This window comes from Bos indicus x Bos taurus, chromosome 9 (genome assembly GCF_003369695.1).
Source record: "Bos indicus x Bos taurus breed Angus x Brahman F1 hybrid chromosome 9, Bos_hybrid_MaternalHap_v2.0, whole genome shotgun sequence".
NCBI lineage: Eukaryota > Metazoa > Chordata > Mammalia > Artiodactyla > Bovidae > Bos > Bos indicus x Bos taurus.
In genome coordinates, this window is record NC_040084.1 from 85,982,141 (window position 1) to 86,005,215 (window position 23,075).

Here is a 23,075-nt window from a genome sequence, read left to right on the forward strand (position 1 = left end):
CAGTGTTCAGTAGACCCTCCTTCATTCTTTGTCACATCACCCTGTCTTATACCCAGTGTGACATGATTTTGTTTATTGTCCATCTCCCCTAATGGGGAATATAAATTCCATGAGAGCAGGCTCTGTCTTGGGCCCCATTGTTACTGAGGTCCTTGGGAAGGATTTGCTGAATAAATGTCTGAATATGGCTCAGATTTTGGAATATCCTCAGCATCTAAGGAGTGCTTTAAAATCATGAGAGTCTGAAGAAAGCTTTTTTTTTATTTCCTGCGTCAGTTAAAGACTTTCTATACCACTTTAGTACCATAAAATCTATCCTTTTCTTCTGACATAAGGACAGAAATGATGTTCTCATTTGGCAAATACACCCAGAAGTATTTAGGGAAGCCCACAGTCTGGAGTACAGGGATTCTTAATCTGGGTCTATGGCCCCCTGGGAGGTCCATGGATATCTGAAATTATATGGAAAAATTATATGCCTTTTTCTGAGAGATGGACTTAATAGATTTGGCAGATTCTCAGAGGGGTTTGTGGCCCAAGTGAAGTTCACTTTATTGTAGAAAAAGTGTTTGCGATGGAGTCACAAGATCTGTACTTGTGTTCTGGTGCTGTGCTTACAAATAATGTAACTTTATGCAGATTATATAATCTATTTGGATTCTAGTTTCCTCATCTCTAAAGATAACCTTTTGTATCCTCACCTACATGCACCTGGTGCTGTAAAAATGTATTTAATTCCATCACTGAATGCTAGATGTTTTACTGCATCTCATGGATAATGACACTGAGGCTCAGAGCACACTTGGATTACTTGCTCAAGACCATTTTCATCCCCAGGGAGGGTCTAGACCAAGACTCATGCTTTTTCACCCTCTGAATTGCCTGCTCTTTAGAAAGAATGTATGGGACTTCCCTGGTGGACAGTGGCTAGGACTCCACACTCCTGATGTAGGGGGCCCAGCTTTGATTTCTGGTCAGGGAACTAGATCTCACATGCTGCAACTAAGATAAATTTATTACAGCCAAATAAATAAAATAAGCAAATGGTTTTAAAAGAATAAATAAAAAGTTTGCACTATCATACATTCCGCTGTCCAGTTTTCCTGGGTAGGATAATTTCTTAGACACTTCACTACAGGTACCCTAGGAAAACAGCTCACCAGTGATGTGCTTCTTCTACAGGTAAGTCTCATCCTGAACTAGACAAGAGCTAAGAGCTCAGGAGTGCAGACCTCATTATCCATTTCCTTACAAAAGTGAAAAGTGAGGTACAAAGAGGTTAAGTAATTTATCTTAGGTCAGAAAACTAGTAATTTGCAAAGTTGGGAGAATATACTTCAATCTCTACTATTTTCTTAAATTTTCTATTAAGATGACCTTGGGCATCTTTATTCAACTAATATTTTTGACTTAGAAAGCTGACTCCTCATCTTCATAGTTCATTTTTTTGGCTGTTCTTCAAAAAATTATTTGAAGGTACTTTGCAAAGCTTGAGCAATATTTTTCTCTAAGAGAACAGAAAGGTATGTGACGTGCCCACTGAACAAGGACTAATGACATTGTTAAGGAGGGAGAGAAAATAATATCACTTCTATATCTATCTCAGCTCTTACACATTAACATCAGACAATGACCTCTAAAATGAGGAAAGCACCAGCTTAACATTGCGAGGATCTTGGAAATGAGGAATTAAGGTGGGCTAGAGATTCAACTCTACAGGTACATGACTGGGTAAGAGGCAGCTTCAAATAGCACAAAAGCAACTAATGACTATTTGACTTAAACTTTTCCCCTTTCATGTTGTCTATACCAGTGTCAATGACACTTTGTAAGATGTAGAGAACAGACTAAGACAATGTTCAACAGAACCTTTTGGTGGCCAGTGACAGCACATTGGTCAGTCCCAAGAAACAGCTGTGCAGTATGATGTTTGATCTTAAATACATTTGTCCTAAACTGTAAGTTAAAAGCTTAGTCTTTGAAGTTTGTGTCATTGTATAGGAGCTTAAATGTAAGCAATAGTTTGTTAGTAACTGCGAGTTTGGCTTTTACTGTCCTCTCATCCAAATGTAGCTCTAAACCAGTAGACTTCCTAGAGAATGTTCAGGAACAGGGCAGGAGCTACAAGCCCCTGACTGTTTTCAGTGCATTTCTGCCCCATATACCTGAGCATCTCTATGATTTTTTTTCCTTTTGCTTCCTTTTCCTCTTTTTTTTCTTTTAAATTAATGCCTTAGCCTATTGACCAAATAGCTCACCCATTTTAACCAACAGATTTGCCTTGGAATAATTTTGACCATCTCTAAAAATCAAATAAGTCTTCAAAGGATGAAAATAACTTTCCTTGAAGGAACTGCTGATACCAAAGGAAATTTAAAAATAAAAGACCCAAAGGTGCATAATGAAGATGGTATGGTTTGAATTATCTCTCTGAATCATTTTTCTTGTCTTCTAGTTTCTTTCCCTGAAGCTCCTTCATTAATATTGACAAGGAAAGCACTTCAGATTTGTGGGGGCTGAGCAGGAGGATAGAGAACAGAAAGAGAGAGAGAGAGAAAAGCAAGTCATGAGAAATCTTGGTCTAGCTGTCCAAGTCCAGGGCCAGATCTTGCTCAGGGAAGTTGGAAAACCAGGTAGTTTGGGGTTGCTACACACTGAATGTTTGTGTTCTGGAAGCCCTAATCCCCAGTTGATGGCATTTTGTGGAGGAGCCTTTGGAAGATCATTAGGTCAATCCCATGAAGGAGATCAGTGCTGTTATATGGAGACTAAGGCACTCCCCACCCGCTGCCATGTGAAGACACGAATCAGGATGTAGAATTTGTTGGCACCTAGATTTTGGACTTTCCAGCCTCCAGAATGGAGAAATAAGTATTTGTAAGTCATCAAGTGTAAGGTATTTTGTTAGAGCAACCTGCACCGACTGACAGGTGCATTTGCAGAAGGGTGGGGTTTCCTTGTACTTTCTTGGAACAGCTGTGGGATACATAAAGCCTTTTGGAGGATCACTAGGTTAACATAATGCCAACTAGGGACTTCCTGGTAGCTCAGCTGGTAAAGAATCCACCTGCAATGCAGGAGACCCTGGTTCGATTCCTGGGTTGGGAAGATCCCCTGCAGAAGGGATAAGCTACCCATTCCAGTATTCTTGGGCTTCCCTCGTGGCTCAGGCAGTAAAGAATCCACCTGCAGTGTGGGAGACCTGGGTCTGATCCCTGGGTTGGGAAGATCCCCTGGAGGAGGGCATGGCAACCCACTCCTGTATCCTTGCCTGGAGAATCCCCATAGACAGAGGAGCCTAGCAGGTTACAGTCCACGGGGTCTCAAAGGGTAGGACACGACTGAGTAACTAAACGCAGCACAGCACAATGCCAACAGAGGCCAGAAGTGGTTGCGGAAGGATTCTAAGCAGAGATGACTTGATGGCCCCTCCAGTCTGCCTTGGGCAAGCAGGATGCCCTGGGATCCAAAAAAGTTCCTGGAGTGCCTCAAGGTGAGGAAGGGGGTAGAGAAGGGTCAGAGCTGGTGGTCACTTCATGTGGGATGAGACTCTGCGGCCCAGGCTGTTGAGCAGATGACCCTAAACTAGGGGCCATGCCAGTGAGGAGCACCAGGAGTGAGGAGCAGAGGTGTAAACAGCGCACTGCTGTGGCCACAAGCCCAGCACCGCGCTGCTGTCTGTGAAGTGCTGCTGCAGGTAGCCATCTTGGCCAGGAAGAGCGGGAGCCTGTGAGGGAGTTTGCACCTTGAGTTTGACTGAATATTAACCCCAAATGACCATGTATAATGAGTGTACCCTGAAAGAGGTTGCTTCCAACCAGAAAAGCCTGAGCTAGATCAACTCCTGTCATCCCCATCCCCTAGCCCTTGAGGAAACAGGGCCTGAATAAGATGTGAAATGGCAAACCACTCTGTGTCTGGGGAATCCCACGAACCGAGGAGTCTGGTGGGCTACAGTCCATTAGGTCGCAATAAAGTCAGACATGACTGAGAGACTGAACAACAACAAGATGTGATCAATTCCAGGAAATTTGTTGCTGCTGTTTAGTCACCAAGTCATGTCCGACTTTCTGTGATCCCTTGGACTGCAGCACACCAGGCTTCCCTGTCCTTCACTATCTCCCAGAGTTTGCTCAGAGCCATGTTCATTGAATTGGTGATGCCATCCAGCTCTCTCGTCCTCTGTCGTCCCCTTCTCCTCCTGCCCTCAGTCTTTCTCAGCATCAGGGTATTTTCCAATGAGTCAGCTCTTCACATCAGGTAGCCAAAGTATTGGAGCTTCAGCTTCAGCATCAGTCCTTCCAATGAATATTCAGGGTTGATTTCCTTTGGGATTGACTGGTTTGATCTTGCATTCCAAGGGACTCTAAAGAGTTTTCTTCAGCACTGCAATTTGAAAGCATCTATTCTTCAGCACTCAGCCTTCTTTATGGTCCAACTCTAAAGTGTCATATTTTTATATTTAAGCAATGGCATTGAGACGTAAACACATTTCCACACTTTATTTGTGACAACACTCATTTGGATTAATAAATTTAAAAAAAAGCCCGTTACTTTATTTTCATGCTTTTTAAACAAGACGGATGGGTCAATCAAATCACTGATCTAACTAATTAAAGGCAAAAATATCTTGTGATGAATGAATATTTTAGAATTCATATTGGTACTCACCTAGCTGCATGGAAACCACCAGGCATATTTCATAATAAACCAATAACCTTACTTTATATAAAGTTCATCTGAAAAAGTCATTCAACTAGTTATTGGAAAGAATGTCTTTAGAGGCCATATGTAATTTCCCACTTTCCCAGGCTTTTCTTGCCCCCTGCAGACTCCTTGATCTTTCTGGCCTGACATCTGACTTCCTCCCCACTGATAATGTGCATCAGATACAGTCAATGTAAAAGCTGCACAAAGATATCAAAACCATGAGTTCAGAGTCACAGCACTCTTGGACCAAAAATAATCACCAGTTCGATCATCTACTTTATACTTCTTATTTGCTTATAAATAACTCTCAAACCCAAAAATCACTTCTATGCTCAAAGCATTGAGGTTTGTAAGACAATTTTAAAAATCAAAGAAAAATGATTCCTTTTGGAAATGAATATTGGGCTTCTCTAAAGATTTGAATGACTTTGCTATTTACAATGTGTAACAAGCAATTTATCACTTAATTACATGCTGCCTTGCATTATTGTCAAATTTCTTCACTTAACATAATCCTATCTTCCTGAAAAGATTGCAAATTCTTTCAAGGCTGAAAAACTGGTCTTACACTTTTCTGTTTTGCTGTGTGACAATCAGAAGAGTGGTAGGCACAAGATAGTGCTAAATGTGTATTTATTGGATGATTGAAACTAATATATTGATTTTATACTACATTAATATAGATCACACCTGATTAAGAACTTCTATTAAAAACATAAGCAAAAAAATGAATGTAGTTTAGAACCTCTTTTGAACACTGTAAAAAATAAACAGCCAGACAATCCACTCTAAAGTTAGTGTAATAATTTGTACTGCCAAAATTTAAAAATATGGCCCAAACAGCAATCTGCACTGACACAGTGATAGAAGTCTTGCTGTAAGGTAAGACAATCAATACTTGGACCTATTAGGAAGGTTCTGCTTTTTCCATTAATTGTAAACAAATTTAATTTTTTAAGCTTTATATGTAGAGTAAACAAAGATGCAAAGAAAATTCACCATAGAAAGAAAATAGCCATTGTGGGCTCACCCTTTTCTCAGATTGGGAGCTATCACCAAATTACAACAATTAGGCTTGCACGAAGATCATGGCATCCGGTCCCATCACTTCATGGGAAATAGATGGGGAAACAGTGGAAACAGTGTCAGACTGTTCTTTTGGGCTCCAAAATCACTTCAGATGGTGACTGCAGCCATGAAATTAAAAGACGCTTACTCCTTGGAAGGAAAGTTATGTCCAACCTAGATAGCATATTCAAAAGCAGAGACATTACTTTGCCAACAAAGGTTCGTCTAGTCAAGGCTATGGTTTTTCCTGTGGTCATGTATGGATGTGAGAGTTGGACTGTGAAGAAGGCTGAGCACCGAAGAACTGATGCTTTTGAACTGTTGTGTTGGAGAAGACTCTTGAGAGTCCCTTGGACTGCAAGGAGATCCAACCAGTCCATTCTGAAGGAGATCAGCCCTGGGTGTTCTTTGGAAGGAATGATGCTAAAGCTGAAACTCCAATACTTTGGCCACCCCATGCGAAGAGTTGACTCATTGGAAAAGGCTCTGATGCTGGGAGGGATTGGGGGCAGGAGGAGAAGGGGACGACAGAGGATGAGATGGCTGGATGGCATCACTGACTCGATGGACGTGAGTCTGAGTGAACTCTGGGAGTTGGTGATGGACAGGGAGGCCTGGCACGCTGCGATTCATGGGGTTGCAAAGAGTCGGACATGACTGAGCGACTGAACTGTCTGAACTGAACTGTGCTATGTTAGGACTAGGAAACAGTATCTGCACTTAACAGTACATTTTTGGATAAGTGGTTTCTTTCTGCAAACGTCTAACCTATGTCTGTTTCTATGTACTTGATATACTAATACTGTTTTCTCTGCAGGATCCATTTAATTAAAATAGAATCACACATTTCTGCTGAACAATTGCCAGAGAGGTAAGAGGTTCTTTTAAAGCAGCATTCCAAAAATGCTATGGGACAGCAAGTTTTGTTGGTCTGATGAACAACAATGAGGAAAACGAATAGGGAAAAGTGACAGGAGGTGAGGTCGGAGAGACAATAGGACCAAAGTGAATAGGGCCTTGAAGGGCACCAGAAAAACTTTGGCTTTGACTCTTGAGTGTGTTGAGAGCCACTGGCAAGTTTTGTGCAGTGGAGTTACCTTCTGGCTGCTGTGAAGGGGGTTAAAATAGAGTGAAAAGCTGGGATCAAGAAGGAAGAATGGCAGGGACTGCTGATTGCCACTTAGTATTCACCTGTCCTTTCATACTTTAGTAATAGGACCTGATATTTTGGGGGCAGCAGTGTGCTCAGCTGAAATCTCTATTTTCTAGCCCCTCCTTACAACTGGACATAGTCCCGGGATTATGTTCTGGCCAAAAAACTAAGAGGATGATTCATTGCATTTTTGAGCATTTCTTTAAAAGAACCTACTCCATTTGGAGGAAAAGTTTTTTCTTTTTCTTTTTTTGCTTCCTCCTGTTGCCAGCCTGGAATATAAACATAAGATGGCTCCAGTGGCCATCTTGAATCATAAGTTTACCTTTAAAATGAAGCCACATGCTGAGGATGGTGAAAGCTCTGATGGGTCCCTGATGAGCGCATGGAGATGCCTCACCAACTCTCCCTGTTTCTGGACTTGTTTCAGATGAGAGGGAAATACACTTCTTTTTTGGTTTAAGCCATTCAGTTCAGTTCAGCTGCTCAGCCGTGTCTGACTCTTTGCGACCCCATGGACTGTAGCATGTCAGGCTTCCCTGTCCATCACCACCTCCTGAAGCTTGCTCAAATTCATGTTCAACGAATCAGTGATGCCATCTTACCATCTCATCCTCTGTCGTCTCCTTCTCCTCCTGCCTTAAATCTTTCCCAGCATCAGGGTCTTTTCCAATGAATCAGCTCTTCAAATCAAGTGGCCAAAGTACTGGAGCTTCAGCTTCAGCATCAGTCCTTCCAATGAATATTCAGGACTGATTTCCTTGAGGATGGACTGGTTGGATCTCCTTGCAGTCCAAGGGACTCTCAAGAGTCTTCTCCAACACCACAGTTTAAAAACCATCAGTTCTTCAGTGCTCAGCTTTCTTTATGGTCCAACTCTCACATCCATACATGACTACTGGAAAAACCATAGCTTTGACTATATGGACCTTTGTTGATAAAGTAATGTCTCTGCTATTAAGCCATTGCTATTTGGGATTTTTAGTTACGTAAAACTCAAATATAAGGCTTTCCAGGTGGCTCAGTGGTAAAGAACCCGCCTGCCAATGAAGGAGACATGGGTTCAATCCCTGGGTCAAGAAGATCCCCCAAAGAAGGAAATGGGAACCCACTCCAATATTCTTGCTTGCAAAATCCCATGGACAGAGGAGCCTGGTGGGTTACAGTCCATGAGGTCACAAAAGAGTTGGACATGACTTAGTGAATAAACAACAACAACAGACTTAAACATAACTGATATAGGAGGCCACTGCATTAAACAGGTGAGAGAAGATGATGGCTTGGACCAGAGTGGTGGCAAGGAAGTTGGATGCTGGATATTTTTTTGAAAGTAGGGCTTATAGGAATTGCAGATAGGTTAGATTCAGGGGTGAGAGAAGGAGAAAGACTACGGAAGACCTCTGAGTTTTGCCCCTGAATGATTTGATAGTTCCATCATTTACAGACAAAATTAAAAGATGCTTGCTCCCTGGAAGAATAGCTATGACAAACCTAGACAGTGGATTAAAAAGCAGAGACAACACTTTGCTGACAAAGGTCCATATAGTCAAAGCTATGGTTTTTTCCAGTAATCACGTGTGAATGTGAGAATTGGACCATAAGGAAGGCTGAGCACCAAAGAACTGATACTTTCAAACTGTGTGCTAGAAAGACTCATGAGAATCCTTTGGACAGCAAGGGGATCAAACCAGTTAATCCTAAGGGAAATCAATCTTGAATATTCATTGGAAAGACTGGTGTTGAAGCTGAAGCTCCCATACTTTGGCCACCTGATGCGAAAAGCCAACTCGTTGGAAAAGATCCTGATTCTGGGAAGGATTGATGGCAGGAGGAGAAGTGGGTGACAGAGGATGAGATGGTTGGATGGCATCACAGGCTCAATGGATATGAGTTTGGGCAAACTCTGGGAGTAGTGGAGGACAGGGAAGCCTGGAGTTCTGCAGTTTCAAGGGGTCGCAAAGAGGCGGATATAACTAAGCGACTGAACAACAACAAATAATTTGCAGAGATGCAGAAGCCTGGGGAGACAGCATGCTTGGGTGTGGGGTTGGGATTGGGTGGATTCAAGAGTCTAGGGCAGTGACAGGCTGGCCTTGCTAGAAGCAGAGAGGGGCACAGTAAAATAGAAGGAAGGGTATGGACTTAGCCTGGTGGGTCAAGGATCAAACCCAAGTCTTCCCCATTGCAGGCAGATTCTTTACCGTCTGAGCCACCAGGGAAGCCCCAACATTAACTGAACAATTATTAACTGGGAACCTATTCTGGGCTATTCAGTGTGCTGATTAAAGTAATTCACATTAATGGCCAATGACTGATTGGCTTAATTCACTCAGGGGCATTCACGTTTCTAGAATGTGCATATTAATCCCAATAAATCTCTGATTCGTGGAATAAATGTGAAACAAACGATTAACACTCTTTTATGATTTTCTGTGACAGAACACAGAGATTTCCCTTTTCTTCCCCTGGGTCAGGAAGACATAAAACTGGGAAGTAGACTATGTGTGTGAAACCACTCCCCTTATCCACCATTGTCTCCTGTTTATGATCTATATGTATTCTTCACCGTTCAAATCGGGAACAAAGATACTCAGGTCTGGAGGATGGTTATACCATATTATTTTTATTTTATTTTTAAACTTTACAATATTGTATTGGTTTTGCCAAATATCGAAATGAATCCACCATATTATTTTTAAATTGTAAACTCTTGACCTCAGGATCCTATTCCCTGATTTTCCATAGAAACTTCCTCAGTTATCCAACTTAGAAAAGTTTTCAAGAAAACAGCCTTAGAATCATAGAGGTCCCTGGCCCCCCGATTCTTTCTTTAATCAGGTCGTCAGTCACCGAAATGTACAGAGTGAGTAGGGGACCAGAGAGGAGAGGCACAAGAAACCGGAAGTTTTCCTTTCCATTTCCCAAGGTGGTCTGGGCTAAATGTGTTATATTCTATCCTCCAGTCACTGGGCAAATTATTAGGAAAAGCACCCTGGCTTGGAGATAGTACCTCGCAGTGGTTATTACCCTGGGCTTGAGTGTCAGAAAGATTTGAGTGCCACTCCCAGTCTGACTCCTGGTAGCTCCGTGACCTAGGGCCAGTCACTGAAGCCTCAGGTGGCACGGCTTCTACATCTAGCAGTCAATCCTCCTTACCTAATGCGTGGCTGATGAAAGCAGTCCTTTCCGAGCATCACACCCCTGCGCTCCCCATCCCCCATCCCCAGCGGATGTATATTTGATGCAGCTTTTCAGCGGGGAAGGTGCTCTTTCATGTCCTGAAACCTCCCTTGGAAGACACGGGAAACTGAGTCGCTCAGTCGTGTCCGATTCTTTGTGACCCCCATGAACTGTGGCGCGCCAGGCTCCTCTGTCCTTGGGATTCTCCAAGCAAGAATACTGGAGTGGTTTGCCATGACCTGCTCCAGGGGATCTTCCTGACCCAGGGATCAAACTTGGGCTTCCTGCATTGCAGGCAAATTTTTTTCTTACCGTCTGAGCCACCAGGGAAGCCCATGGGAAGACCTGGGAGGCCTCGATTAAAGAGGTCAGGGCTCTTTCCCTGAACATCTGCCAGAGGAACCACTCGAGTCCGCTCTGGAACACTCCCCACCCGCCTTGCCTGTCTGGTCCCTCAGTCGCAGAGGAGCAGCTGCCGCGTGAAGGCGAGACTGCTTCTTCTGTTTCCCTTCCTGGAGCTGGGGCGACGAACCTGGCCCTATGGGCATATTTAATTATAATATCCACCACTAGTTCTTTTACCATCTCAGCAGAGGCTTGAGCCCATCCCCAAGTACCTTTTATCCGCCTTTAGTAAGCAGCTTGGGATATAGAGGGAGAGTCAAGTTTCTTAAATGAGAAAAAAGACGAGGACCAAAAAAACCACACACACACACAAACATATAGTACTAAAAGAAGTCGTGCCTCTTCCTGCCAGTGACTGTGTAGGAGAGGGAAGTCAGCGGGGGCCCCCAAGAGGTCGCTGGTGGCGCATGAACCGAGGCCAGATTGGAGAGAAAGGAGGAAGGGGGTGGGGGGGGGAACACACACACCCAGAAACTTTCTTCCTTGTAGCGAATAATCGCCGCCCCCCCTCTCCCCGCCCCGCCTCCAGGGAGAGGCAGTAACGTGACACCCGAGAGAAACCCGGAGACCCGAGCAGAGGGCGGGAGGGAAAGAGGGAGGAGAGAGCGCGGCAGAGAGCCGGAGGGAGAAAGGGGAGGAGAAGGAGGAAAACCCCTGTCAAGGAGGTGGAGCGTGGAGATGGTGTCCGCCTCCCGTTCCTCCCTACAGTTTTTGTAGAGGAGCCTGAGCCGGGACAAAACACGCCGAGACCGACAGCCACAAAGCCGGGGGCGGGGGGGTCCACGCTGGCGCTGGAGGCGAGCCCCGGCGGCCGCGAGCGAGCCCGAGGCGCTGCGGGGCGCGGGACGCGGGGGCGCTAGCGGGCCGGGCGCGGGCAGCGCCGCCGAGCCGGGGACGGGCACCTCGGCCGCTCGGGCCGCGGCGGCAGGGACCATGCCGAGGAAAGTCTCCTGAGCCCGGCAACTTCGGCCCCCTCCCCGCCCCCCACCCGGGCTGCCCTCGGCGCGGCCCTGCCCATGTGCAGCCGGCCGGCAGGGCTCTCCTCCTCGGATGGGCAGGCGGATGGGTGACCTCTTCCTGGCACGGGCAGGCTGTGCGCGGCGGCGGAGCCGGCGATGAAGAAGAAGCAGCAGCAGCAGCAGCAGCATCCCGGCGGCGGCGCGGATCCCTGGCCCCATGGGGCCCCTCTGGGGGGCGCCCCTCCGGGCCTGGGCAGCTGGAAGCGCCGGGTCTCCCTGCTGCCCTTTCTGCGCTTCTCCCTCCGGGACTACGGTTTCTGCATGGCCACCCTGCTGGTCTTCTGCCTGGGCTCCCTCTTCTATCAGCTCGGCGGGGGACCCCCGCGCTTCCTGCTCGACCTGCGGCAGTATTTGGGTAAGGAAGGAAGGCGGGAGCGAGGGCGGCGCGAAGTTGTGCCGGGGCGGGGGTGGAGGGGGGAGCCGAGCGCGCCGGATACTTTGGTGTTGCCCCCGCCGCTACCTCGTCGAGGCTCCCCAGGTGGGACGCCCGCGAGCATCCGTGCGGCGACCCTGAGCGCCTGCTGTCTGTCTGTCTGCGCAGAGGCGGGGTGGGGGTGGGGCGCCGCGGGGTTGATTTGCCCCGCAGGTACCCCAGGGCGGGACGCCGCATACCTTCCCCCCTGCCTCGGCCACCCCGTCTGGGGTGGAGTGCTGGCGTGTGAGTTAGTGTGTACGAGTGTGTGTGTGTGTATTCGGGCCTGGCAGAGCGGGGAGAGGCGAGGGGCAGCGACGGCCGGTCCATGGCATTGTTAGTGACCACAGTCCTGTCCCGTCCAGCGCTCCGCGTCGCGGAGGTGGGATTAGTACCTCCCCGGGGCCCGTTCTGCGAATTCTGTCCCGCAAGATCTCCTCCTGTTTCCTGGCCTGGGTAGCCCAAGGGCAGTTTGCGGGCTCCCGCGCTGTCCGTGAGCTAGTTTGTGCTTGGGGCACCCCCTGCACACCTAGCTGTCCGTAGCAGGGATCGACCTGCTTCGACTGAACGATCCATAGCGCTGCGTGTCCCAAGTCTGAACTTTTGGGGGAGGTTGTGCCTGGTTTAATAGGAGCAAGGCTGCCTATGTTTTTGGAGAGGTGAGGGGAAGGAGCTTGCGAAAAGAGCGGCTCCAGAGAGAGGATGTGACCTGCTGCTCGGTGGTCAGTGCGCGGGGAGAGGGGGTGCCAGGGCCCAGCGTGCGTACCCCAGGTCCCCGGTGCGCGCCTGGCTAAGGGAAGATGCTCCCCTCTCACAAGTCCGTGGCCAGAGCAGGTCTCGATGGTGCGGGGTGGGGGTGGAAGAGGAGAGGCTGAGCGGGCCCAGGTCATCGCAAACGTCCAAGCGGATAAACTAAAGCCCCCGGGGAACTTCCGGCATCTGCGTGACCCGAGCCAGCGCGCAAAGAGAAGCCCCTGCAGCGCTGGAACCACGAGCCAAACGACTCCGGCGGCTGGAGGCTGCCAACCTCACCCACAAAAATCCCTTCTTCGCAGAAGCCACAGGTCTAGATAGCAGATCGTTTTCGAAGGAAGAAAACCTCTTCAGCAAAGTGATAGATGTGTTAGAGCGTTTTGAAATGTACATGCAGATAAAACAATGTTTTGTTTTCCCGAGTAGAGAAGCTCAGATTTTAAAAGTTTCACTTCTCTTTCAGTAGAAACTTTGCGGGAACTACGGTTTTGTAAGATGCTTTAGAGAAAATTAGAGGAAAATATTGCCCAAGTGGATTTCCAAAGAATAATCCTCAGCATCTGGTTTCCTAGGGGATTTGGTGTAATATGTACTTTTGCTAAAGAGTCAACTCTTTTCTCTGGGAGTTCTGTGTTTGGAAGTCCACAGCCCCATTGGCTCTCAGATTCCTGCTACTACCACACAGGTTGCTGTTATTACCAACAGTTGCTGCTATAATAACTGGCATAGGGAGGAAAGTGATTGAGAAGCTTAAGGGTCTTTCTCCATGAACTGATAAGTAATTCTTTGTTGGGGTTCTTTTCAAGCAAAATACAGAGGCCAGCGATGTAGGAAGAGTACAGTGGAGAGGGAAGGAAGACACCTGTGATGTCCTTTGGAGCACTTGGCTTTGGGCAGGGCATTTTCCATAGGTAAAATTCCGGTCTGGACCAGACTGCCTGTAATACATCCACCCAGCTCTTAAAATGTCATGCTGATAACCCTTCTTGGGGCGGGGAAATTTGGGAGGAGGAAGGATCAAAGGCATGTAGTGAGGCTAAAATCAAGAAACCGCAGTATCTACCCTATTAACTGCTTGAAAATTCAGTCAGATATGTGTGGTATCCACAATTTTATATGCTTTCATTATATACTCCAGGAAATGAAGCCTGATAAATTTGGGGGCTTGGTTGTTGAAAGGGTGAATTCACAAGCATTCACTCAGGGAACCAGAAAGAACTGAAGGATGGAATATTGCTCCTATTACTAACTCATCATTGAATTTCTGACTGATGTAGTGGGTTGAAAATGACATCATTGTGAACTGAAAATAAGATAACCCTTGGCCAAATTTGTTCCCTGTTGTTTTGTTATGTAAACATAATGATTTTCAGGAAAAGTGGGCTTGTGGTCTTTAAGAGGGTCTAAAATATACCCTTAATAATATAAGGCCAAGGTATCTGCAGAATTATGCTCCCCTTGTTTCCTCCATTCTACTATTTTAGTGTCTGTGAAAACAAAATTGTGGTTAGTAAACACATCCTCTCAATTTTCCTAGGTAGCCAATTTTGGAGGCAAGTATTTTTCTTAAATATAAGTTCATATAAAGTCAAAATTTTCCAAATAAAAACTATTTTTAGCAATATTTTTTATTTTTAATATACTTCTATAATATATTACATCTGACACATAGGTGAAGTGAAGTCACTCAGTCGTGTCTGACTTTTTGCGACCCCGTGGATTGTAGCCCACCAGGCTCCTCCGTCCATGGGATTCTCCAGGCAAGAATACTGGAGTGGGTTGCCATTTCCTTCTCCAGGGGATCTTCCCCACCCAGGGATGGAACCCAGGTTTCCTGCATTGCAGGCAGATGCTTTAACCTGTGAGCCACCAGGGAAGCCCACATCTGACACATAGTAGCTACTAAATAAATATCTGGAAGTGATGCTTGTACTTATTGTATCAAATAGGTAGTGTGATTTGTGACATATTGAACACTGAATATTCTCACAGGGAAGAAATAGGACCATTTATGACAAAAGCTAACATTTACTGTGTATGTGCCAGTCAATGCACATGCAGAATGAAATTGTATTAGCACAGAAACATCATAGATTAGGTACAGGTGTTATCCCTATTTCTGATATGGGAGAAAGGAGGGTAAAGAAGTTCACTGACTTGTTGAAGGACACAGAGTAAGTAAGGCAAGACTTGAACCCACGTCTGGTTGAATCAAGTGCCAACTGCATTAACACTACAAGCAGTTTAAGAGAAAAAGGAAATAGAGCCAAGATGCGAGTGGGGTGCTAAAGAACTGACTGGTCAAAAAATGATCATTTTTATTTCTATAATTTCATTTTCCTTTTCTTGATACTTTGAATATCTTGAGGGGCCAGCAGAGAAGGGAAACCATGCAAGCAGCAGGCCTGCTCTTAACTCCACCTTCCTGTTATTCATCCCCAAGATGCCATCTCCATGAACTAGGTGACTGAACTCTCCCAGAGTCCCACAGTTGGAGGTGAGGTGAATTGGAATCTTAAATTTTTAATTTCTCTCTCTCTTTCTTTAGCATTCATTCTCTGTTTGGGCTTCCCTGGTAGCTCAGATGGTAAAGCGTCTGACTACAATGCAGGAGATCTGGGTTCGATCCCTGGTCGGGAAGATCCCCTGGAGAAGGAAATGGCAAACCACTCCAGTATTCATGCCTGGAAAATCCCATGGACCAAGGAGCCTGGTGGGCTACAGTCCATGGGGTCGCAAAGAGTCAGACACGACTAGCAACTTCACTTCACTTCTCTGTTTAAGCTGTATGTGCATGCTCAGTTGCTCAGCTGTGTCCAGCTGTTTGAGATGCCATGGACTGTTGCCTGCCAGGCTCCTCTGTCCTTGGAATTTTCCACGCAAGAATACTGGAGTGGGCTGCCATTTCCAACTTTAGCAGATCTTCCCGACCAAGAGATCGAACCATGTCTCTTGCATCTCCTGCATTGGCAGACGGATTCTTTACCACTGTGCCACCTGAGAAGCCCCTTTCTAGGCCAGTAGTTCTCAGTGTGTGGTCCCTGGACCTACAGCATCGGCATCGCCTGGTCACTTGCTATAAGTACAGATTCTCAGGTCTCATCTCAGACCTACTGAATCAAACAGTCTGGGCGTGGGACCCCAGACTCTGTTCTAGTAAGTCTTCCAGGTAATTCTGATCCCAGTCTCAGTTCGTGAACACTGTTCTAGAGTCAGAGATTGATTTTGGGAAGTTCCCTATGTATTTGAGAGAAAGAGAAGTGATGAGAGTAAGAGAAGTGATATATAAAATATTTTAAAAGCGATAGACGTGGCTTCATTTTTAAACTTCAGCTTTTAAAAATGCCTCTGCTTTGCTGCATGTGCCCCATTGTTGCAAGAGGAAGAGCAGCCAACAGCTGCAGCCCCAGCTGGCTTTTGACTGTCTGAGGTTAGGAGATGCATGGAATGAGGTGAAGGGGGCAACCAGAAAGCATAATGTGGAGGAAAAAAGGGGAGTCGGTAAAGATGCGTCTTTTTCTCAAAGGAACTGGGGTCAAACAGCTTCTTTTTTCCTAGGCAGTTTGGGGAAGGGCAAAGTCTGTTCTTTTTAAAGATGCTTTTTGCTGCAGCAGATTATAAATAAAAAGGAAAGTGTGTGAGGGGGAGGAAAGTTATGCAGAGAGAACTCTTGTCTTGCTTCTTTACCTCCTTGAAATGAGTGGAGGAAGGAGAGCATAAGCACACAGTGGGGTCAGTAGACATGAATAAAGCAAATTGCTGTACTTGAACTTGGAGACCATGGTGTGTGCAGTTCATTGAAATTATTTCATTTATTTTGAAGTGGCATTCAGACTTTGACTTGCTGTAGAAAACTAACCAAAATCAAATGAAATCTTCCATAGAAATTAGATTATGATGCAGCCTCTGCCAGTAGACTCATTACTTATGAGCTGTGGAAATATCAAAAACTTGGAATAACACTCGGTACATAGATGTAAACTGAATAAGCCAGATGGCTTACTACTGATCCCGTACAACCGGCAAACTCTGATGATTTATCACCAAGACTTGGATATGTGATTTAGCCTTTATGGGAACTAAATCAATGGGAACTAAATCTGTTGCATTGATCTCAAGTTGATAGGCTTTCCTTTCCATTTTTAACTTGCACTATTTTAAATGGAGATATACTACTCTAGTTTTCAGAATTCCGTCTTGATATGTAGATTACATATAAGTGTGGCAATTTTGAGTCAAAAATGAAAGCAAAATATGTAACTTTATTGACTTGAAAGTATCTAAGTTTAAATGAATTTAAAGGAAAATGTGAAAATTGAAGTCCAGACTTGTTGCAAAATAGTTTCTCTAAACCTTGAAAGTAAAATTAAGTTTCCTTCTGCACATCATATATAGTTTAAATATAATACCCCAGCCCCCAGACAGTAATCTAGGAAGTGAATGCATAAAATATGATGTTATCAATAGAAACTGTTGACATAAAAAGAAAATGACATTCTTGTTCATAGCTGCAAGTTTATCTTATAGGGTTGGTTGGGGACACAGTAGCACTGTTTTAGAGGAAGATAGAAAATGGAATTCAGCTATGGCAGACTGTTCTGTAAACACACAGCATGAATAGTGAAAAGCATTCTGTCTTGTAAAATATTTTTAATGTAGACTCATCTCAGTATGAGTTGTTTTAAACTACAGATAAATATGTATTATCTGGATACTGTCTTTCTTCAAATTCCCTGTCATTGATCCAAGTTTAAAACACTAGTTGGTTTTGTATTTGAGAAACTAGAATGAAAGTGCTCAAGATTTTTGAGTCCCCAAAGAAACAGCATCTTTTGCTTCCCTAGAGGGAAACAGCAGGAGCAGAAACTGTAGCTTTCCCTGCAGCTGCACTGAACAGGTCAGCCATGGACAGTGAAAAGGCATCTTATCTGACGAACTGTAGCTACTAGAATGATTAGAAATTGACACTTGCTGTTTTTTTATTTTTTAGAAAGAAGTTAAGTCTTGACCACAAATAAGTTTTGTCTTACCTATATTTATTTTTATTACAGAAACAACTTTAAGCAAACAGGGATATATATAAACCCTTTTATTTATCAGAAATGGGGAGAGAACACTCAAATTTCACCAAATTCTTGTTGCAGAAGTCAAAACAATGTAACAACTATTGTGCAAGACATTTACAAATGAAGCACACTTCAGTATATGCTATTGATTTTTAATTCACTCACTTAAAATGTAATAGCTTTTAATTGTTTTTAGAATATTCCTAGATAAGTGAAACCATTACTAGAGTCACTTCTAGAACATTTGCATCACCAAAAAGAAAATCCTCATTTGCTTTAATTATCGCCTCACTATTCCTCCATTTCTCCAAGCCCTTAGGAACTAATCTATTTTCAGTCTTTATAGATTTGCCTCTTCTGGACATTTCATAGAAATGAAATCATATAATATGTGGTCTTTTGTGATTGGCTTCTTTTACTTAGAACATTGCTGTCAAGGTTCATTCGTATTGTAGCCTGTATCAATACTTATTCATTTTTATGACTAAATAATATTCCATTGTATGGATATACCACATTTTGTTTATCCACTCATCTATTTCTCAACATTTCAGTTGTTTCTTTTGGATATTGTGCATAAGGCTGCTGTGAACTTTTGTGTATAAGTTTTTGTATGAACATCTATTTTCTATTCTTTTAAGTATATCAGTTCAGTTCAGTTGATCAGTTGTGTCCGACTCTTTGCGAGCCCATGGACTGTAGCACACCAGGCTTCCCTGTCCATCACCAACTCCTAGAGCTTACTCAAACTCATGTCCATCGAGTTGATGATGCCATTCAACCATCTCATCCTCTGTCATCCCCTTCTCCTCCCACCTTCAATCTTTGCCAGCATCAGGGTCATTTCCAGTTCTTTGCATCAGATGGCAAAAGTATTGGAGTTTTAGCTTCAGCATCAGTCCTTCCAATGAATATTCAGGACTGATTTCCTTTACGATTGACTGGTTTGATCTCTTTGCAGTCCAAGGGACTCTCAAGAGTCTTCTCCAACACCACACTTCAAAAGCATCAATTCTTCGGTGCTCAGCTTTCTTTATAATCCAACTCTTACATTCATATATGGCTAGTAGAAAAACCATAGCTTTGACTATATGGACCTTTGTTGGCAAAGTAATGTCTCTGCTGTCTAGGTTGGTCATAGCTTTTTTTCCAAGGAGCAAGCGTCCTTTAATTTCATGGCTGCAGTCACCATCTGCAGTGATTTTGGAGCCCCCGCAAAATAAAGTATCTCACTGTTCTCATAGTTTCCCCATCTATTGGCCATGAAGTGATAGGATTGGATGCCATGATCTTAGTTTTCTGAATGTTGAGTTTCAAGCAAACTTTTTCACTCTCCTCTTTCACTTTCATCAAGAGGTTCTTTAGTTCTTCACTTTCTGCCATAAGTATACACATTGGAATTGCTAGGTCATATGATAATTCTATGTTTAATTTATTGAGGAACTGCCAAGCTGTTTTCCACAGTGGCTGCACCATTGTATATCTCCACCCACAGTTTATGAGTTCCAGTTTCTCTACAGCATTACCAACACTTTTTATTTTCCATTATTTTGATTATAGACATCCTAATGGGTATGAAGTGGTATCTTATTGTGGTTTTTTTTTTGGTATCTTCATAATGATTAGTGATGTTGGACATCTTTTCCTGTGCTTTTTGGCCATATGTATATATCTTCCTTGGAAAAATGTCTATTCACACTCTTTGCCCATTTTTTATCTGAGTTGGCTTTTTTGTTTTGAGTTTTAAGTACAGTGTCTGGGTATAGAATAAAACCTAAATAAATTTCTAGCGATTGAACACAAAGGCCTCTTTAAAAGAATCTTGGGGGTTTTGTTTTACAGTTATGGATGACTTTGAATAGTAAACCCTTTACATTTAGTTCTACTGTATGAAAATTCATAAATAGGTAACACAACTATTTTACAGGTGTCACAAAGATTATTGTGACTTATATCTGGAATATGAGTGTTGCCAATCTTGAAGAGCAGATTAGAGTGCAATGGTGTGAGAATTCTTTCTTTGTGCTTATTCACTAGAATGGAGCCAATGAGTTCAGCAGGGGAAAACATTTGTGTACATTGTGTTCCTTATACTATGTACTATGAGGCTACCAAGGAAATCTAGAGCATTCTTACAAAATTAGGATTCATATGCAATTCCTTTTTATTCAGATTGTGGTATATAATATACAGGACAAATATATAGTCCTTTAGTAAAATAGTAAAATAAATTAGGAATTTAACTTTATAAAAATAAATTAGGATTTTAGGAAGAAACATTTCCTTCAAAGTGTTAGAAGTTTTTAGTAGGTTTTAAAATTATATATTATCAAAATAAGAAGCTTTAAAATAAGTACAGTCAATTCCATGCTGCCTGATAAGAGATTCAATTTGAATAGTTTGTAACACTCTTATACTAAAAATTATCAGGAAGCCAGATAGCAGCTTAATGTCCAGGGTATGCTGCACTTCTGTCTATCTCAGATTTTATAGCAAGTGTCTGTAATTTCCCAAAGACAGCCACTGGCTCATCTTTCTCGTCTCACCACCCACCTGCCTTGGCTTCTGCTATTGCCCCTTTGCTGATGGCTAAGGAAGCTCAAATTCCAAGGATGATCTCTGAAATCCTTAGTACTCATTTCATAATCACTTCTGAAGTTTTGACACTCTACTGTGTATTGTCATAATTTGTAGGCAAGCTCCTTGGAAGGAAGAAGCTTGCTCAATACTTTCCATCTCTACTGTGACACCTCTCCTGGGTGCTCCACATGAACCCATAGGAAGTATCTGTTGATTCAAAATATTTGCTAAGCAGACTGTTCTTTACTAGGGCTTCAATTCTGCTTCATTTTGTTCCTATTTTAAGTAGAGAATGTGGGGAGGGGTTCCAGGAAAGACTCTAGCCCATTCTCCAACCCATCTCTTTCTGGCTGTTTGAAGCATATGCTCCAAAGATGTTAAAACCACTGCGACATACAGTTCTATAAACGTTTCCTTCTGTAATGTTGTCTGCCTCTTACCTGTTGGGATTTAGAATTGCATTGATAGAGCTTCCCTTGTAATTAAGAATGCCTGAGGTCAACCCAGAGATTTGAGTGCATACTAGAATGCAAACTTCTTGTTTCTTGTCATTTTCCTGAACCCTAAACCAGTTGTTTCAGAAATTTGCAGAATAGCAGTTTGTCTCTTGCTCTAGGTCAATGTCTTCCTTAAGTAGCAATTTGTATTAAATTAGCTGGTACATTTCAAGCATGACTGTAAGGAGATGAGACCATAAGATGATGTGGTTTTTGAAATAGTGACTGAATGGATTTTAACCTAGAATGGCAGAATAATAGATTATAAAATTAAGGCTCAGTGCATAAACCCATTGACCTTGTTTACTGAAAGACATGGAAATAACCTTAAGTTATGGCCTTGATTAAGTAATTCTGATTTCATTCATTGATAAATGATTTAAATAACCACTTGCATTAAACTGTAATGCATTTCTGGAAACATCATTGATTTTTTTTTTCTAGTTCAGTATGACTTTCACAGTCTTATGAAAATAAAATGAAAGTAGTCTGAAACATATAAACTTCTTTGTTCAGTCATTCAGCAGATATTCACTGAAAGCTTTCTGTGGGTCAGAAGCATCAGATACTAGAAAAAGTACAAGCTTTAGACCGGGGATCTGGGTATGAATGACTGTGTTTCCACTTCTTAGCTGGAACTCAGGCAATGCTCTTATCTTCTTAAAACCTGAGGTGTTTTAATCCATGTTGTTTGTTGTTTAGTCACTAAGTTCTATCCAACTCTTTTGTGGCCCCATGGACTATATAGCCTGCCTGGCTTCTCTGTCCATGGGATCTTCCAGGCAAGAATATTGGAGTGGGTTGCCATTTCTTTCTCCAGGGGATCTTCCTGACCCAGGGATCGAACCTGCATCTCCTACATTGGAAGGCAGATTCTTTACCACTGTACCACCAGGGAAGCCCCATATGACGGGATTACTCTGGTGACTCAGATGGTAAAGAATCCACCTGCAATGAGGGAGACCTGGGTTGGGAAGATCCCCTGGAGGAGGACATGGTAACCCACTCCAGTATTCTTGTCTGAAGAATCCCCATGCGCAGAGGAGCCTGGCGGGCTACAGTCCATGGGATTGCAAAGAGTCGGATGTGAATGAGTGACTAAGCACAACGTTTTATAAAGTGTTTGTCTAACTCAAGGCCTGGCATTTGATTTCAACAAATGCCAATTTTCTCGCCTTATTCTTTGCTTCTCTCAGATCCCTTTTTCTTTTGGCACACACATAGCAGTGGAATACGCAGATTCATGGCTTGCTTCTATTTCAATGAACCATTCTACCCAAGAAGTGTGAAATTACTGAAGCAGTATTTCTGTGGCTTATCTTGTCACCCTCACCTTCAAACTGATGAGGGCTCATCAGCAGCTGACATTCTCCAGTCATTTGTCCTGTTAACTGTACACGCACAAATCTTTCTGCTTTTTAGCCTCTCTTCTGCTTCCTGGAAACCATCTGAAAAAGGAATTCTTTGCCCAGCCTGCTTTTCTCTGTTTTGAATTTATCCACGTTCCTCCCCACCCCAGGCACACACACCTTGCGTTCACAAAATGAACGTAGTTGTAAGAGAAGGAGTATGGCACATCTCCCTCTCTGGGATCACCAGCTGGTCTAGGACTGGACTGTGATCCACATCAGTCTACTTTTTCAAACGATCACAGAGCCAGGCATACACTGGGGCTGCTGCTACAGCCTCTTCCCCTTAGGCCCAGTAATCTAGCCACGGATTTATTTCTGGTTCTCACTTCCCTTCCATTGGAGGTCAGGGCAGGAACAGTGAACCAAAGTAGCAGGTCATGTCTTTGTCAAAAGGCTGGTGAACTTGCTTCTGTTTTCCATTCTCTGCTTCTTCATGTTGCCTTGACCTGTCCAGCCTCTGATGGGTGTTGGGGCAAGCCAGAGCCACCAGGGCCATTACTCTCCAGCGTGGCTGGTCACCCAATCCCTTGAGAAGCTGAAAGCAAGTGGGATTTTACATTAATTACTTAATGGAAAGTTAAATTTTGTCAAGGGAAACCATGACCTTGCAACTCTGGCACAGAGCTTCCTTTGATATGTAGACTGTTTGACACAAATGCCTTCTCACTGGATAAGTGCAACAGTCAGGCAGGGCCATGTGGGTTGCTGGAAGGGACAGGGGACCTGGGTCTGGAGGGAGTCTCCAAAAAGTTCAGTGGTCAGTACTGTTGAGTCATGTGAACCTCCTAAGCTTACCTTTCTTCACCTCCAAAATGAAGAT

The 23,075-nt window shown here is 43.7% G+C and overlaps 1 protein-coding gene across 2 annotated transcripts in view; it reads left to right on the plus strand.

Moving 5' to 3' along the window:
- The first annotated feature begins 11,365 nt into the window (after positions 1-11,365).
- The window catches only part of UST (uronyl 2-sulfotransferase), a 317,706-nt gene continuing 305,996 nt past the window's right edge, over positions 11,366-23,075 (plus strand). The window contains exon 1 of one of the 2 annotated variants that reach the window (XM_027551796.1): positions 11,366-11,890. In XM_027551796.1, the coding sequence (XP_027407597.1) occupies positions 11,632-11,890 (259 nt within the window). In that variant the 5' untranslated portion in view covers positions 11,366-11,631. The remainder of the gene's footprint in view (positions 11,891-23,075) is intronic. The other variant, XM_027551795.1, reaches the window with a different exon arrangement.